Here is a 19694-nt window from a genome sequence, read left to right on the forward strand (position 1 = left end):
AGTAGTATGTAGAGATACAGGGCTGACCCTGTCATCTAAGGAATGTGATAGTGATTAGGCCAAAATACAGAACCTTCTGTTTCCTTAAGGGAATTCAGAAATAAATAGGAGTGTACATGCATGCAAAAAAAGAGGATAAAGTGATGTAAGTAGTAATTTTTTTCAGAGTAAAAATATCATAATAAAATATTATTAGTATATTTTTAAAGTGAGCTGAATAACAAAATTATTAACAGAAATATCAAGTAATTATAAGACATCTTGAAAAACAACTGGCTGGTACCCTGATATTATAATCTGTATAAGAGGCTTCACTAGAAGATTTATCACATTTTCACATGAATTTAAAAGATAAGGACAGGATGTAATGAAGACACTAGGACAAATGACAAGTTAACTATGTATAAAAGTGAACATGTCAATTGTAAATCTACACCAGCTTCAGTAATAAAAATTGTTCTGGGATGCTAATTTCAATGAAGAGCCTTCTTTATATTTTCATTATAATTGATTTTATTATATTTTGGGATCTTTATTCTGCACTTATTTCTTACACTTAAAATTTTATTATGAAATTTTTCTCTTACAACATTATACATCTTTTATTAAAATATCTACCCTGAGGAAAGTTTTTTTTCTATAACCCAGCAGCTTTTAATGTTATCTCTACTTCCATTGTGAGACAAGGAAAATTAAATCAGAGGTTAGTATTTAATAGAATGTTTCAGGCAATTTTGTTATTTTTACCTTCATTTTTGTGCATCTATACACAATCAGCAGGTAATTACTAAATGAATCTCAAAAAAGGCTGTACAAAAAGGGTTTTATGCTTTTCTCAAAATACATGTGTGTTTTAGGTTATTGTTTAATTTTTGGAAAACTTTGGCTATTTGTTTTTTTCTTTCACTTTAGATACATTATGAAAGCATATAAATATTTGTATTACGTGTGGACTGATATCCAATCTAGACAATAAAAAATGTTATCTAATTTTTTCAGTAGACCTCTTAAAATACATTTTTATGATATATATGATGCACATGCCATCCAATTCACCCATTTAACATGTAAAATTCAGTGTCTCTTAGAATAGTAACAGAGTTATATAACCATTTACAGTAAATTTTAGAACATTTCGTGGTCTTGAAAAAAAAAACTGGAATCTCTTAGCTGTCAGCTTTCTAATCCCTCCATCTTTCAAAGCCCTAGAAAACCACTGAGATATAATATATATATGTATTTTTGAAGAGAGATAATTTTTTAATATTTATTTTTTAGTTTTCGGTGGACACAACATCTTTACTTAATTTTTATGTGGTGCTGAGTATCAAACCCAGTGCCCTGCACATGCCAGGCAAGCACACTACCACTTAAGCCACATCCCCAGCCCCACCAATATATTTTTTAATAATTTATAAATGTAGACAACAGTAATTTATATATATATATATATATATATATATATATATATATTTAGTTGTACATGACAGTAGACTGTATTTTGACATATACATACATGGAGTATAACTTCACATTTTTATGTGTTATGTGTTAAGTTATACTGGTCATGTATTCATGTGTGAACATAGAAATGTTGTGTCAATTTATTTTACTGTCTTTTCCATTCCCATTCTCATTCCCATCCCTTTTATCTAATCCAATGAACTTCTATTCTTTTCTCCCCCATTTCTTACTATGTGTTAGCATCTATTATGAGAGACTTTCAGCTTTTGGATTTGGGAGATTGGCTTATTTCATTTAGTGTGATAATCTCCAATTCCCTCCATTTACTGCCAAATACCATAATTTCATTCTTTTTCACAGCTGAGTAATATTTTTCTAATTTATTCATCTATTGAAGGGCACCTAGGTTGGTTTCATAGCTTAGCTATTGTGATTTGAGCTACTATAGACATTGTTGTGGCTGTGTCACTGCAGTATGATTTTAAGGATTTTGTGTATAAATCAAGGAGTGGGATAAATGTGTCAAATGGTGGTTACATTCCAAGACTTCTGAGGACTCTCCATACTGCTTTACAAAATGATTGCACCAATTTGCAGTCCTATCAATATTTATCATTACTTGTATTCTTGCCAATTGCCATTCTGACTGGAGTGGGATTAAATCTCAGCCTTTGGATGTGGGAGATTGGCTTATTTCTCTAAATTGCTAGAGATGATTTTTTTTCATTTATTTGTTGGCCATTTTCATATGTTCTTCTGTGAAGTGCCTTTTCAGTTCCTTTGCCCATTTATTGATTTGAGTTATTTGGGTTTTGTTGTTTTGGTGTTAAATAATTTGAGTTATTTGTATATCCTGCAGATTAATGCTCTATCTGAGGTGCACATGTCAATGATTTTCTCACCTTCTGTAGGCTCTCTGTTCATATTCTAGATTGTTTCCTTTGCTGTGAAAAAGTTTTTTAGTTCGATATCAACCGATTTATTGATCCTTTTAAAAATTTTTAATTGTATATAGATCACAATATCTTTATTTATTTTTATGTGGTGCTGAGGATCAAATACAGTGCCTCACACATGAAAGGCAAGCACTCTACCACTGAATTACCAGCCCTCATTTATTGATTCTTGATATTCTTGGTTTGAGGAATCTTGTTGAGGAAGTTGGCTTATAGTTTCAACTCTAAAATTACTCTGTAATGGATATTTCATACAAGTAGATTTTATACAACTCTAGGTCTTTTCTTTTTTTTACCAGTTTCTTTGACTTAGACTACTGTTAGAATCCTCTGTGTTGTAGCAAGCATCACTATTTTATTTTTTTCTGTTGACTAGTGAATTCTGTTTTATGACTATGTCACTTAGCCAATCATCAGTTGATGAACCTTAAAATGCTTCCACCTCTTGACTACACCAGTACTACATGCCTGGGAACATATATTTACAAGTTAATTTTTGGACATGTTTTTATTACCCTGCCTGCTGGTGATCTTCATGAATTGTGCAGATTTTATTATCTCTCTGTCTTACTCATGCTGTGCTTTTTGTCTTGTCTGTTTTTATTAATTTGATCTCTTTTATTCTGAGCTCACAAAAAAATAAGTTTTTATTTTTTATGCATTTTCTCTGTCTTTTTTATCACCGACAGTATTTGCCTGGTGATTATCTTGTTGATATTCACACCTATTCTAGAATGAATGGAAAATATTATTGCCTAATTGTTGTTTTTAAAAAATTACTATTTGATATCATACCAATACTTTTTGTTAATAGATTGATCTGTTAAGACTTTTATTCTAACTATACTTTAGTGATTAAATGTAAAATTAAATTCACTTAACCTGATAGTGAATTCATCTGTAGAATGCTCATACTTGTGTCAGTATGGAAAAAATCTTCTATATAGATTTCCCCAATGTTCATTATATAGCCAGAATAGATTTATAGATCTGTAATCCTTGACCAACTGAAAAGCTAATACCTTGTATTATAGAAACAATCTACTCATCCTAATGCTGGTATAGGTTATGTTTTTTCCAATTGAATTTATGTAAAGTTTGTTCTTTAAGTTTTTATTAAATATTTTCAGTATCTTATTTTCATACTGTGTTATTTCATACTTATTTTATTCATGCAGATGGATGATCTTACTACAAAGATGGACAATGCATCTTCAAAACATTTACAATTGAAAGCAAACTATCAATATTTTATGCAGAACTTGTTTTTTTGAAAAGTATACATGATACATTTGAAAAAATAGAAAGGAATCAAAAAAAGTTGGAAGAAAATGTAGCAAACTTTTCAAGGCACACCCAGAGCACTAGAGTAGAACGAGGCCAAGGAGTACAGTGGAAATCTGGCACTGAACAACAAGCAACATGGAATTTAGAGGAGAAGCAAAAACAAGTACTTCTGGTTTTACAGACTATTTTATTTATCTGTAATGTGCTTTAATTTATTTCACTGTAAATTGTATTTTGGATACATACATTATATGTGTATTCTATATCTCTTGAGGAAAGTTGTGTAGATTTCTAAGAGGAAGAAGACATTTGATGCCTCCCTTCAAATACCTCAGTTTACATCATTCTTATAGCTAATTCAATATGAATAATGATTTTTATCAGATAACTTTGACATTGTATAATAGTGAGCATAAATAAGACTATGAGGAGAAAAAGAAAAAGTGTGATGCAGAAATATAACATACTTTTGAATTGTTAGTTTAAATTTTTCAAGTTTTATACTTTGAATTGATTCTATTATTCTTTATCAGATGATCTGAGTACTAACATGAGAATGATTCATGACTAAGAGCACAGTTCAATGGTAGAGAGCTTGTCTAGCCTGTGCAAGGTCCTGGGTTCCATCTGCAATAGAAAGGAGGAGGAGGAGAGGGGAGGAGGTGAGCAAGGGAGGAGAAGGGGAAGAAGGAGAGGAAGAACTCAATTATCATTAGTTCAAGTTTAATGTAGTTTATGGGCAGGGGAGGAGGAAGGGAAGGAGGAAAGAAAGAACTTAATTATTATTAGTTCAGGTTTAATGCAGTTGATAGTGATGACAGAAGTTTAAAGTCTAGCATATTTCTTCTTCACATTTAAAATTGTGGGGTGAATTTTTGACTCAGAACTAAATGAAATAAAAACATAATAATTATTTAGTTCTAATTGTTTTTAAAATGCATTCTTTTTATTTTCTTTAGACACAAGCAGCAGCTGTGGAAATTCCAAAGCAGTTAAGACAGACTAATTTTGCTTCAATAAGAAGTCAAATGGAACTCAGAGTTAGCCATCTGGAATCTGAACTAAAAATTCTAAGAAATGCAACTGAACGAATATAGCACATCTATATAGAAGAATCAATATTCCATAAGTATGACAAAACCTAGACTTAAAGAGAACACTTTAATTTTCTTAATTTGTCTCTACTGCATAACTTCAAGACAGATTCATGAGATCAGTAGCATGCAAAATCTAACTAGACAATATAATGTGTAGAAGTAGTGTTAGGAAATTAATGTACTTTTGATATATTAGTTTAGGAAATTTATTGTTCACTCACATTTTACATCTGGAAGCAAATTATCAAGCTTTCTTTTCTTAGTGTTCTCCTATATGTAATCTTGTCTATTAGACTTCTAGTTAAGTATTTTTGAAGTTTTTTAATCCAGATAGGTATATTGTGTCCAAATTGTTTCTAAGCATTTCCTAACATGGAAACATGTACAAGTTTAATAATTTTTGAAAGATTATTACTTAAACCCTACATGGTCGGTGTTGCTAAAACTACCTTCTCGGCACATTCTGACACCTGACAGATTAACTGCCTTTTATTTTGATCTTTGATATTATCCTTAGATGGTACCTAGACACAAAATGTTTTGTATAGTTTTCTCTCTCTACATTGTCATGCTTGTGATAAAGGGAAAGATCATCACAGGAATGAAGGGAAGTATAACTTGCAAAGTGGTTAAAAATATTCTGTTGATCAGTGTTGGGGCCTGTGAATGACAGTATGAATGGACAGGAGTCTCCTGAAGCCTTGGTAACAAATTCATGAGTCATCTTTCTTGGAAGCAGCTATAATTCATCTTGATCACCAACCTAGCTATCTTGTTCTGCACCAGTGGTTGTTGCTCTGAATTAAGCATTTGCTCTCAGTGCCAAATGCTTAATTTATCTAGATGATTTATCTAGGTAGAATATACATGTGGAGGTAGTAAATGCTTGAAAAGATCTTCAAAGAATGTTCTTTAAGTCCTTGAACTGGTTCACTAAGTATGGATCTTTCTAGCTTTACTAACATTTGCTAGTTGCATATTTTTATGGAAACCATGATGATTTAATATACTTCAACATAGTAAAATGGCTTTGGTAGTCAAATAAACTAAGGTATATATCATCTGCTATAGTTATCTTTAAAATACCAATATTTCTAATGGCATCCTCCAAAAAGAGTTTTTCAAGAAGGCACATTGTTACCTGAAAAGTCACACATCTCTGATTGTTTTCTTTCACCTACAATACTTTAATTGCAAGTTTGAAGCCCCCTAGAAATATGTGCACTTCTTTAGAGAAATTACAAACTCATGATTGCATGCACTCTCTCTATTTTGATTCTTTTCAGTGTTGTGCCTACTTACGGAGAATTACCACTTACTATTTTTTCTTAATAATTTATTTATTTGTAGATGGACACAATATCTTTATTTTGTTTATTTATTTTATGTGGTGCTAAGGATTGAATTCAGTGCCTCACATGTGTACTCTATCACTGAGCCACAATCCCTCTACTTAATCTTATGGCAAGTTTTAAAATTATTTAATTTGATGAAAACATTATATATATATATATATATATATATATATATATATATATATATATATATATATATATATAATATTTATACACAACATTGAGGTTAATTTTTATATAATTAAACAAGAATGAAATATAATGTGCTCTAATTCAGTGACCAGTACTTCTGCTTTATCTCCCCTGCTTCCTCCCTGTGCTCTCTTTCTTCTGCTCTACTAATCTATGTTATACTTATTTCTAGTTTTTTTAAATTATAAAATATGGATATACATGAAGGTGAAATTCACTGTGATATGTTCATATGCATACACAGAAAAATTTGATCAGATTCATTCCACTATTCCACACTGAGTGCTGTCCCCAACTCCCTGGGTTGGGTTGGGTTAGGGTTAGAGTTAAGATTAGGGTTTCATTGTGTAACAGGAGCTCTTCAGTACAACCATGTGATTTCCTTTATATTAAGACTTCATTTGGTTGAGTCAAATATTATTCCAACTGTGATAAGCCATATTTTTTAAGAGATGGCAAGAAAAACAATATTCAAGTATTTTGAACCAATTTGAAGATATTTCTATAATATTTGACTATTTTTTGATCAGGGGTAATATTACAACAATGAAATATCTGCTTGAAAATGAACAAATAAAAGGTAGCATCTTGCTTTCATTGCATATCATTGTTGTTAGAATACCCATTTCACTGCACCTTGGTTTAGATCATTTTTGCTTTTTTATACCAGGGATTGAGCTCAAGGGAAATTTACCACTAAGCCACATCCCGAGACCTATTTTGTATTTTATTTAGAGACAGGGTCTCACTGAGTTACTTAGAGCCTCACGGTTGCTGAGGCTGGCATTGAACTCATGATCCTCCTGTCTCAGCCTCTTGAGCCACTGAGATTACAGGCACGTACCACCACACCCTGCTTCCATGGTGTTTTGATGATCTTCTTTAACTCACAGTAAAGCCGTGCACATCCATGTTAAATGTGGCCTCAACATTATTCTTTTATTTGACATTTTGACTTAAAAAAATCACAGGAGAACAAACCTAAACTTTTCAAAACAATGCTGCAGTCAAATAATTGTGACAGAAAGAATAGTTTTTAATACATAAATTACAATGTATATTTTTTTCAGTTTCTTACATGAATATCTTTCTGAAAAAAATAAAAATCAGGCTTGAAGTGCTTCAGAATCATACAATTGGATGACTATGTACAAAAAGATAATGAAAGTTGTTATGCATGATGAAAGTATAAGTTGTTCTTACTAGTTCTTAACAGAAAAATGAGATAATTTACCATTTACAAACAATGTGTGTGAATGTAGACACAATGCAAAGGGATTTGAGGGGCAATTCTTTTCCCATTGTATTTCTTTTTTTTTTTACTTATTCATAAGCTAGTTTATTTAAAAGTTAATTTAATAGTTCTAGATTTCCTTGTGGAACATTAATTTGTATTATCATGCTACCCTTAATCAGAGAGTTTCAGAAGCACTCTTCTATTAAGACACAAAGATATGTCTTCTTAATCACTGAAAATTTTTTCAAAGATGAAGGGAGAAGAGGAGAGGAGAAAAATACTAGAGAGAAAGAGTAATAAAATTATTTTATGTGTATCTGTGAATATTTCATAATTCCTCTATTACGTATAATTAAATGCACCAGTAAAAATTTTGTTTAAATTCATTTCCCTGAAAAAAAAGACAGGAATGGGAATTCTGTTGATCAAAATCATTTTTTTCACATCAAAAGTGTAAAGGCATTGGACATCACCTTATTGTTATCACTACAACATACTTACTGTGTTCAGTAACCTATTTTAGACCCTGTTTGGGAAATTAGTAAGAGAACAGCTTTTATATAAAGGACACTCTACATGATAATACTTATGCAAGAGTTGCAAGTATTTTCACACATTTCTCATCAAGTGCACACCTATAATGAGCCAAATGCTTCAAAAATGCTGGTCATAACTTCTGAGAAGAAATTAATTACAATTAAAGAGCTATGTTTTTTTTTCAAGTCTGAAAATCAACAAATGAAAAATCTTAAGTTTGAAACTGCCTTTTTTCCCCACTTCTACCTCACTATGAAACTGTCAGCCTGTACACTGACAGTCTTCTGTGGGGAAAAATGGCTTCACCCATTTTTGTGGCTTATGGCCAAAAGCCCAGACTGACCTAGTCAAGCATTTAAAATACCCTGTCATGACTCTGACATTAGTTTACATTTTGCCCTCAAAATAAAAGTCTGAAATTTCTTAGCCCAAAATTAAAATACCCAAATCAACTGGATTCTTGTCAGGTTATTTAGCTTTTTCTCTTCTCATTAGCTGTACTGTCTCTTTGCTCTGGATTCTAGTGACATTGTACCACTGATGATTCCACAAGTGTTCTTTCTCATCTCATTGTCTGCATGCTTCTCTTCCCTTCCTGTCACAATTTCTCCTTTTCCTTCAGGTGTTAATTCACATATTACTTCCACTGAAGGACCTCAAACACTGACACAAATTTGGGACAGAAGTCCCTTCTAAGTGTTCCAGTAGTATCCTGTTTTATCTCTGTCATAATGACAATGAATCTGTATGGAAATTGCCTGCTTGCCTGCTTTTCAAGTTATGGTATATTACTGTTGAGGGGTTTCCATTATAATCTCCATGTTGTCATCCTAGTGCTTGGAGAATACCCTAGCATATGGATGTCAAATTTTGCATAAGGGGTGAAGAAACCAAAGCTCTAACACTCAGTAATAATGATAGCTGTGTATGAAAATATGGGCATATTGCATTTCATAGTAATTTTGTATTGTGGACATACATGTCTATTTTTTTATTCTTATAAACAATGAAAAGTTCTCAACTTTTCTTCACTGATTCATACTTATAAAATCTTTGAGAAAAAATATAATTCTTTTTCTCTCCCCTTGCTACAGAATTTGAATCTTGACCATGGGAGCTTCTTAAGAATTACTAATAAGCCAAGACAAGATCTATTTTTGGAAACATCATAAGTATATACAAAGATTTTAAGAAAAAAAAATATGAAAGCTAATATTGTGTTTTTCAGACTGTTGATATAATGTTTGAAGTGTTTGATGAAATGTGTGATTCAAAAACTTAATTGAAATTTATGTGTGTATTATATATATATATATATATATATATATATATATGATGAAATTCTCAAAATATGAAAATTATTTAAATCTGTAAGAAAATTTAAAGTGCAAGTGCAAACCAGTTTTTATTGAGATGTGTTTTCAAACTGTCTAAATGCTAGCATCTAAGCTTCATTCAACAACCAAATGGTCAACCCTAATTTGGTGGATCTAAATATCACATTAATGATGGATTATTTGTATTATAAAAAATGTATCACTGAATATGGGTCCAGAGAATTAGGAAACATTAGTTTGGTATGCCAGTTACTGTATTCACTAATGGATTAATATATTAGAATTATTATATTGCCATCAAACATATAATCTTTAAATTTTTATAATTTTAATTTGAAGCACTGACTTAAGATTTCTTCCTAGTAAGAAAAAGTATTTGATTAATGTTTTTTGCCTTTTCTCTTTGTTTATACAATCTTGGGAAATAATAGTAAAGTTGCAGGTTCTAATATAAAGTACTTTTGTCCACTGAAGCATTTTAAATTAAATTGCTAACATATGCCATCATTCATGATATTTTTAGAATTTCCTACAAGTCAGAACATGCTAGATAACTGCAATACAACCTTAATTCATTGTGAATGAATTTTTAAAATATTAACAAATAACAGCATACTTGTTAATCATATCCATTTCATTATGAAGTTTATATTGTTATCTAGCATGTTCTGACTTGTAGGAAATACTAAACATATCATGAAAGATGGCATATGTTAGCAATTCACTTTAAAATGCTTCAGTGGACAAAAGTATTTTATATTAGAACCTGCAACTTCATTATTATTTTCCAAGATTTTATAAAGAGAAAAAAGCAAAAAAAAAAAACATTAAGCAAATGATGTTTCTCAAATCAATACTAATACATTCTATCATAATGCCTTCAACCACTTAAATCCTAAGATTATTTTCATGTTTTTCTAGTAGCCTGATATATTGTCCTTTATAAGAAAACATTTCATTCAGAGCCATGGAATTAAATTAATTGTTGTATTTTACAGGTGCATTCAGATTTAAATATTTCTTCATCTTTTCTTAACTTTCATGACCTTGAATCTTTCCAGGGAGAAAGCATGTAGAATTGCTTAAGATGGATTTTCTCATTTCTTTATGATTGGAACTTGATTACATGTTTTTTGGCAAGAGTATCACAGAATCAATTCTGTAATTTTTCTTTGAATCACATCATATGACTTATAATATTCTCATTACTGCTGATGTTAATATTGGTCATTAATGTGGTATTTGCAGGATTTTACTTTCCGATTAATATTTTTGTGGGGAGATAGTTTGAGACTATAAATATCCTAATCAATCATCCACCACTAAATTTATTCATTTAATTATACCTATAAAGATTTATGGTTTATTTTATTGAGTATGCTGTTACTTGTTAATAGTTTTGAGATTTATTTTTCTTTCAGAAATGTTCAATTTTGACAATCTCAGATTTATAGAAGATTTATAACAGTAGTGCAAAGAATTCCTAGGAAATATTCCTCAAATGTTATTATTTTGTTAACTTGTTTCATCTCCTCTTCTCCATTTCTAGATAATAGGTACATAACAGTTTTTATCTCTGAACCATTTGCAAGATGCACATGTCTTTTTATTCCTAAATACTGACATTTTATTAAAATGAGAAATTACCTTCTATAAGTATTGTGCAATAATCAAAATAGGGAAATTATATTATGAATATCTACTCTACAAATCTATTCCAAATTGCCAGTTATTTCAACAATTGTCTTTGAACCAAAATAAATCCAATTTTGGGAAATTTTAATATCAATTATTTACTGTTTCCAGTGGTCTTGTTTCTTCTGTCTTTTTTTAAAAAAATCTGGGACAGTTCCTGAGTATTTCTGGGCTATTCATAACATCTATGATTTTGAATGGTGTATGTCAGTAATAGTTCTGTAGATTTTCCTTCAGTTTAGGATCATGTGATGTTTTCTCATGAGTGAATTCAGGTTATGCCACTAGAGGAAGACCATCATGCATGCAATGCTTACTTCTTATAATACAGCATATTTAGGCAGCACTGACAGACATGGTCACAAACTGTGATTAGCCTCTAGTAACGGTGGGCATCCTCTAGGATCTAGAGTTAGCCTCTACTTTTAAGAGTAAGCAAATATCTGGAGCCTCAATTACACAGACACAAGAAACTGTGGATGTATGTAGGGATACTTGGTTTCAACACTGTTTAGTGTTGACTAATTATTTGGTTAAGGTAGTATCTATCACATTGGCCCATGATAAACATAGTATTTATTTACCCTTTATATTCCTTTTTTTCATAAATATTTTGTATATATCTGCTTGGTCCTTAAACTTTTACCCACTAAAATTAATATTTTATTGATGATTCCTCCTTGTCTCAAATTATTACTATGGTGATGGCCAAATGATTTTTTTTCATTGATTACACATAAACAAATATAAAACCAAACAAAAGTGGGCAAGAAGAAAAAGCTTATTATTCTGTTATTCACATCCCCCAGAAATGGACAGCAGCTGCCATTTTAAGCTGATTTCACATATTTTTGATGTGTTCCTATTCATCCTGGAGTACTTTTGACTTTCTTGCACAACAAGATGTTTCAAGCACATCATTTATTTTCTTGTTCCAGAGCTGGGATTAGACATTTTTTCTAGAGGCTCTGTTTTCTGTTAGAGGAGAAATATCTGACCAGTATTTGTGGTGGTTGTCATTATTTCCTTTGGGGTTTTTGTGTTAAGGACATTTATCATATTTATAACATACAAATATGTATTCTTTTTTTTTCTTTACTGAGAATCAAACCCAGAGTTTCACATATGCTAGGCAAGTGCTCTGCCAGTGAGCCACAACCCCAGCTCACAATGTGTATATTTTATATAGAAAACATGCAAGAAGGATCTTTTGTATTTATCCTAATTTTTTATGTATGTATTCATATATAAAAAGTTTTAATACTGATATATTACATATACACATGTAAAGAATATTATAGGATTTTCTTTTGAATTAGAAATAGTCTAAATATTCTTAATAATTCTGATTTTACATCTGTAAATAATGTGGTATGCAGTCATTTTTTTAAAATGAGGTGAGATTTATACAGTATGTATTATTTCAAATATAAAGCATATTAAAAGCACTTAGCTTGTTAACACATCTTAAGTTCATTTTGTTCTAATAGTTCTAACAACTTGCCAAATTGCAGAAAGAAGCTGCCTGCCACACTGGCACTCCACTTGGTTACAGAAATTTTACTCATAATTAGATTTTAATTTTCATTACCAGTGGATAAATGCTCAAATATTTGACTCTCAAATTAACCTGAATTCTTCTTGTGGATTGGACATAGGGATCCATGTTCCACTAACCTGTCAATATATTTGGTGATATAAAATTATATCAATGGAATTTGGAAATTTTTTTTCAGAGGACCACATCATGAAGACTTTAGGCTTTATGACCAGAAGTTCTCTGTGGTCATAGCCTAAAATCTGCAATATATAATAATTGAATGCCTGATGGCATTCCAATAAAACTATATTTTCATGGGAAGAGGGCATAGATCAGTGGTAGAGTACTTGCATAGCATATATGAAGCCTGAGGTCAAATCCCAGCATGGCAAAAGAAAACAACAGAAACAATTTATTTGCCAAAACAGGTTAAATTCTGTATTTAGTCTTGATTTGTTGGTACAATGTGCTGCTAATGCAGTGAAACTTCAGTGTTGACCTTAATGCATGTCATTTTCCTTTGTATACACAACACACTTTATATGCACTACATCATTTTTCAGTTTATGAAATACGAGTATTTTCTGATTGTCCAGCAATAAACCAGAATTTTGAAAAAGAATATTTTTTGAATTTGCCCTCATATGTTTTGTTATTAAATTCACCATTTTAATATGAATAAATACTTTGCATATCTTCCCTTAAAACTTATTCTGTTATCTTTTTAAAATATTATTATTAGTTGTTGATGGATTTTTATTTTTTTATTTATTTACATGCAGTGCTGAGGATCAAACCCAGTGCCTCACACATGCTAAACAAGTGCTCTACCACTGAGGAACAACCCCAGTCCTCTGTTATCTTTAAATATGAGAAAACTAATAATTAGCTTATCTAATAAATCAGGAAGAAATTTTCAAGACTTTAAGTTTTTATGAGTTTATTACTTAATACTTTTAGCATTTTTGATGTTACATATGCAATTTTTAAAAATGTTCAAAATGTTGCATATGATCATTATGTAAAGATTGAAAAATACAGTTAAAGAAGAACAAAATCATATTATTCCCCATTATGCCACTTAGATACAATGTCTTTCAATGGAGGATCTGTTGACACCAACTTAAAATCAAATCAATTTTCTTTTTTTTTTTCCTCTTTTTGGTGATATTCCGGATCAAACCCAGGACATGCTCTACCACTAAGCCATATCTCAAGTCTTCCATTCATTTGTTTTTTTTTTTTTATAGAAGCAGTATGAAATAATTATATTTCTATAAGAGAAATTATATTAAGCTTCTTAAGACAAACAGTAAACAATGAGTTAAGGATCATTAAAAAAAAATCACAGAACTTAAGATTTTAAACATCTGTCTTTCTGACGCTACTTGCTGCCCAACTCATTCCCAGAAAGGAACCAGAATCAGATTCCCACCAGCACAAGACTCTCAAGACATGTCATGTTTCTAGGGAAACTGCACCTTTCAAAAATTAAAAAACTAAAGTCTACGACAGGTTACTTTTTCCTTTCCACTGTAATTTTTCTTTGATTTGTGCTCTGAGGATTAAAACAAAACAAGATCATTAGTCTCAAATTCCTGAGTCAATCTGACATCACCTTATTGCTAATGTGGTCAAAAGTAGATGCTTCTGTACAATAAAGACAACAGGACTCGATGCCAGCAGGACTTGAGGGCTCTGGTTCCTCTGTGTTCACTGTAAATATACTAACGATGGGGCTGAAGAAGGAGGTGGGAACATCCATCACAAGGAGACATGACAGACAGCAGGACCCTCGCTAGACTTCAAGGAACTGATTCTCTTCAGGCAGGGGCAAACCCACATAGTTAAGTTTCACACTTAAAAAAATTATCACTCTGAATTCAGGAGTAAAAGGCATTTGGTTGTAATACAATTCAATCGGTAGGTACTAACTTTAAATTTAGAGAAGAAAAACACTCATTGCGTTAATATTATGGGTTGGGGTTTCTTATGTGATTCCTAAATCCACCTACTATCTTTTGTTTTGATAGAATCTATAGCTATGTTTTAAGAAGACTACCACAGACAGCCCTGGTTCAGGTGTGATCTTTAGTTTCAGAAAGTCCATCGATCGTGCAGCTGGCTGTCATTGCTAAATCTGTTGCTTGCAGAGGCCTCAGAGCTCTGGGTTTGCCGCGTAGAATCCTCACCATTTAGACTCTTCCTACATACAGGACATGTGTCATGCAGTTCTAACCATGGCACAATACAGCTGCTGTGAAAGAGGTGATTGCAGGGTAGCTGTCGGACTTCCTCTTCAACTGTGTAATCTTCTTTGCAAACTGCACATTCTAAACCCATATCAACTTGTTCCGGAGTTACGGTCACTGTTGGAAGAGAGGTGATTTTTTCCTTGTCAGCTGGGGGAGGCCCTGTGTTTTCCAGCTGTCCTAAAAGCTGGGTTACAATGGCATCAAGCCCTGTCTGACCCCAGGCATAGTCCCCAGGGTTGGAGTGCAGCATCCCGCTCCAAGAAAAAGGGTGTGGGGATCCTGGAAATGCAGAATTTGCAAGGAATCCTGCAAAGATCTGTTGCATTATTCCCTCAATAGTTGGAGACCTGCCAGGAGGAGGAGTGCTTCCTAGAGACCTGTGTCTCCGGGTAACGGGCAGCCTTGGAGGCCTACTTGGTCCCCAGAAGTCAGTGGAAGTCTGGTGACTCCTTTCATTGGCTCTAGTATCTTGGTCCAGTGGATTGCTACTTAGAAATGGTCTAAAATCTTGGAAAAACATCGTGTGATCCAAATGGTCCCAGAGCTCTGCAAAACGAGTTGATGTGCTATTGTCTATCCGGCTGCTGCCACCACCTAAAAAACTGGAATCATCTGTCACTTCTTCAATAAAGCCTGATTCACATCTGGGACATATATATTCCGGCAGTTTGGGGCTGACCTCGCCTTTGCAAAAGTGGCAGAAAAACCGGTGCGCGGCCACCGCGGCGCCCGCGTCCGCCCCGGCCGCCGAGGCCTCCGCCATTTTCCTCCCGCCGCGGCTGTCGGAAGGCGAGGGCAGTCGGCCGGTCCCTCGCCAGGCCGCTACCTCACAGACTGCTCTCGCCGCCGCCGCCGCCACCGCCGCCTCCGCCTCGGCGCGGCCCGTCGCTCCAGAGTCCGCGTGGGTCACGTGAATCTGCCGGACCCGGAGGGCGGCGGCGCGGAGAGGACCCGGCGGCCCGCCTCCCTGCACCAGAGAGGCGTGGGAAGGAGAGTCCGCCTGCCGCAGCCCGCCCGCCGGCAACTCAAACCACCCCTCGCCAGTCCTCCAGCCTTCCAGCTAGAAGAAAGGAAGAGTCTCAAGTCTTCCATTCATTTGTGAAGCTCACTCTTGTGGTTTTCTCTTCCTGAAAACCTCCAAGAATTACTTTTCCCAAATTTACCATTGAATTTCACTTTTAATACATCTAAACATAACTTCATGCACTTAATTTTTACAATTACTCATTCATCAATGAAACATTTCCATTTCTAATAACAAGAATTCCCAACCGGCTGAAGGAAGTTTAGACTCCACACAAACAGCTATACAAATGACTTCTCTTTCCCACAACCACACATAAATGTATTTAAACAGCCCCAATACCAAGCCAAATAGTTGTAGTAAAACTAGTAAGAACTGGAGATAGAGGGCAAAGCCAAGTACTGCCTCGCTGAATGGGGAAGGAAAGCTGTTGCCTTTTCCCTCCAAGTTGACACATTTGTATGATCAGGAGAAACTGCCCATTTCTCAGTTTTCCCAATTTGGGGTCAGAGAAAAGAGGAGAATGTAGCTCCAACATTCTGGATTTTCAGGGAACTCTTTTCTGTCTCCTGTGACACAGAACTGGTGGCATGTTATTTATAAGTAGGCACACTGAGAAAGAGGAAAAAAACATTGAACACCAAAGAACCTACAGTGCAGACACCAGGTGGAGGAAGAGATTATGTACTTCTGACAGAAGCCCATAGCTCTTTGCCTGGAAATCTAATGTCTGAAGAGAGTGTGTCCCCAGAAAGGGTGCAGGAGCCCACTGGTGAAGGTCTTCCCCTGGGTGAAGCCACCAGGAGAAAGAAGATTTAATCTGAAATTCTCAACCAAAGGCAAACTAGTTCAAGAAGCACCCCTAAGAAAAGGCAGAAGACAGAGCCATGCTATCCTGTAAAAACTGAGGGGCCTAGAAAATGAGATTTCTTAGTGTTTCTGTTAATAATGAATGACAAAACACTTCAGTTTTAAAAATATTAAGAAATAATAATAACAATGAAAAACAAATTACAATAAATTCAATATTCAGGGATAGATAAAAAATATGATTGAAAATGCAAATGATCATTAAATTTGTTGTTCTCAATCTTCCTGACCATCAATATTGGGGATGGAACCCATGGGTACTCCACCACTGAGCTGTACACACTGTCCTTTTTAAATTACCAGTTTTAATTTTGAGACACTAAGTGCCCAGGCTGGCTTCCAACTTAGGATGCTCTGCTTCCTTACACCTCTACTAGGCTGGGATTACAGGCATGAGCTACTGTGCTCAGCTTCCCAACCTTAAATAAAGGAAAAAAAAAAGAAGGCAAGTGAAACTTTAATATTAGTAATGAGAAAGAGTAATAATGACAGTCCAGTAAAGATATTGTAACAAAAACAAGAATTGACATATACATTTGTCCCAGTGATTTTACTTGGAAGGAAGAATCAGAAAGGTCACAAATTCACAGCCAGTTTCAGCAATTTAGCAAGGTCCTATGCAACAATGAGACTCTGTGTCAGATTAGAATATAAAAAAGATGGGGATGGAGCTTGATGGAAGAGTGCCACTGAGTTCAATGAATAAATTAATCAAAATCACAAGAGAATATGGCAGGTAATTAATAGCAATTCACTTGAGAATCAAGAAGAACTTTTTTTTTAAATTTCACACAAAAACTTGATGACAAATATGAATGGATGAATTATATCAGAAAGGGGATTATGACCTACCATTAGATGGACAAGCAGACAGTATAAGTTAATAGCTGAGTTCTAGCTAAATTGAAAGACCAGATCATTAGATTCTAAGGTGTTTAAATATGTTCTGGACTACAGGATTCTAACATGAAAGTCTCAAGTGTTTTATTTATTTGGAAAAACATGAATATCAAAAATTCAATGGCATAAAAGTTGTACAAATGAATGGAAGTGGAAAAAATCTAATTAGAACATCTGTGAAGAGAATCTATAAAACAAAAAAAAATACCTTCTAGAGATATAAATGCAGATCCCTCTCAGAAAATTTATGTCTAATCAACAGGCTTGGCTTCCTCTTCATAGCAAAGCTAAGGGCAAGGACAGGAACAGTGAGACAAAAACAGCTTCCCAATGACAGCCATGCCAAGGCAATGCAAGGCAAAAAAATAGCAAGGCAAGGCTTGTTTCCCCCTCAATAGCCAAGCCATGGCAATGCAAGAGAAGAAATATAAGGAGAGGAAGAAAAGCAAGCAAAGGCTCACAGGAAAGGGATGGCTTTATTGACACAGAAGGCAAGGTGAGGCCAGGCAAAGCCTGGCTTCCCTCATAACCAAGCTGTGAAAATGCCAGGCCAGACCAGGGAAGGCTTGGCTTTTCTTAGATAGCTCAATCACAGCAAGGGACATCAAAGAAAGAAAAAAAAATAAGGCAAGGCAACTTTGGCTTTTTTTTTCTGCTTTGGCTGCAAGGCAAATCTGGATTTTTCCCCCCACTTTGGCTTCCCCTGATGCACAAGCTATGATAAGGCTGGAAGGACAAGTCAAGGTCATGTTAGACAAGGCCAAGCAAGGCTTATCTTCTCAGCAGCCATGCCACAAAGAGGCAAGGCAAAGCCAGGTAAGGCAAGGCCAGGCAAGAGTTAGCTTTCCTCCAGTAGTCAAATCATGGCAAGAAAGTCAAGGGAAAACCAAAAAATTCAAGTGTCAATTTTTGTAAAAAACCAAAACAACAGACTGTGTCTTGCAGCTAATTCTTCAGCTAGGTCTGTCAGTGAGATCACCTAATATGGCTCATCATTATGGTCTCATCTACCTTGCAGCATGTGGTCTTTGGGTAGCCAGACTTCTTTCATGGTGGCTTGGGGCATCTCAGGACATAAGGCAGAGGTGTGTCCATTGTCTGATTTATTCCTGGAAGTCACAAAGCATCTTTACCACCTGTGCAATTGGTCATGGTCCTACCTATGTTCAGTACAGGAAATACACTACCTAATTCTTAATGGGCAGGTAGGGAGTAGCCAAACAGACTGCTCATTCTGCTCAAAGTTGATTCTTCAGTCTAAGAAGCCCTATGACTCCAATATTCATGAAATTTTGACATCTCCATCTGTCACTATAATGTGATAGTACCTGTGTATTACAAAAGAACCAAATTATGCATGGTCCACTGATAGTCTTAAAATATCTTGAAATAAGATGCAAAATACTTCATGTATCTGTCAGAAGACTTTGTTACAGAAATTAAACATTTATTGAAGGGCATTAGGTAGCTTACAGATTTTCTAAAGGGGTCTGAGAATCAGGCTTGGAAACTAAATATTTTCTCACCCTCCATCAGGGCTTTCCTCATGGTGCTATGAAGGCTTCAAAAGTTAGAGGAAAAATTTGGGTACTTAAATAATGGAGTAATCTTACTCTCTTAGCCAAGAAGTCCCATATCAAGGTCAGTCCAAAATTGAGGGTACATAAGATATTATCTTGATGACAGAATGTGTTAAGTCAAAGCACAAAAACATAGGAAGTTTGTGAAAACTTAGTGCCATATTTGTAACCAAACTACCACATTTTCATTAATTTGTTCAATCTTTCTTGATTGGCATATACTGTGCCTTCCCAGTGCTACTGTAAACCATGAGGATAAGCAAAGAAAAAATCTTGATCTTGTACTTAGCTGTGAGTGAAAAAAATCATGAAGTCAAAACATCTGTTTCCTAAGGCAATTGGGCAATTGGGATAAAATTTATATTGTG

The 19694-nt window shown here is 34.1% G+C and overlaps 2 protein-coding genes across 2 annotated transcripts in view; one reads left to right on the plus strand and one right to left on the minus strand.

Moving 5' to 3' along the window:
- Positions 1–9383, plus strand: part of LOC308643351 (uncharacterized protein) — a gene marked incomplete at its 5' end in the record, with an annotated part of 428976 nt that extends 419593 nt beyond the window's left edge. The window contains one exon of the mRNA XM_081283240.1: positions 9220–9383. Within this exon, the coding sequence (XP_081139366.1) occupies positions 9220–9233 (14 nt within the window). The 3' untranslated portion in view covers positions 9234–9383. The remainder of the gene's footprint in view (positions 1–9219) is intronic.
- Positions 9384–14236: 4853 nt separating this feature from the next.
- LOC308644989 (E3 ubiquitin-protein ligase RNF115-like) lies at positions 14237–15796 on the minus strand. The gene has a single exon (XM_081286872.1). The coding sequence runs from the start codon at positions 15713–15715 to the stop codon at positions 14795–14797; it is 921 nt and encodes a 306-aa protein (XP_081142998.1). The 5' UTR covers positions 15716–15796; the 3' UTR covers positions 14237–14794.
- Positions 15797–19694: the final 3898 nt, after the last annotated feature.

This window comes from Spermophilus citellus, assembly GCF_964194105.1.
Source record: "Spermophilus citellus genome assembly, chromosome: 3".
NCBI lineage: Eukaryota > Metazoa > Chordata > Mammalia > Rodentia > Sciuridae > Spermophilus > Spermophilus citellus.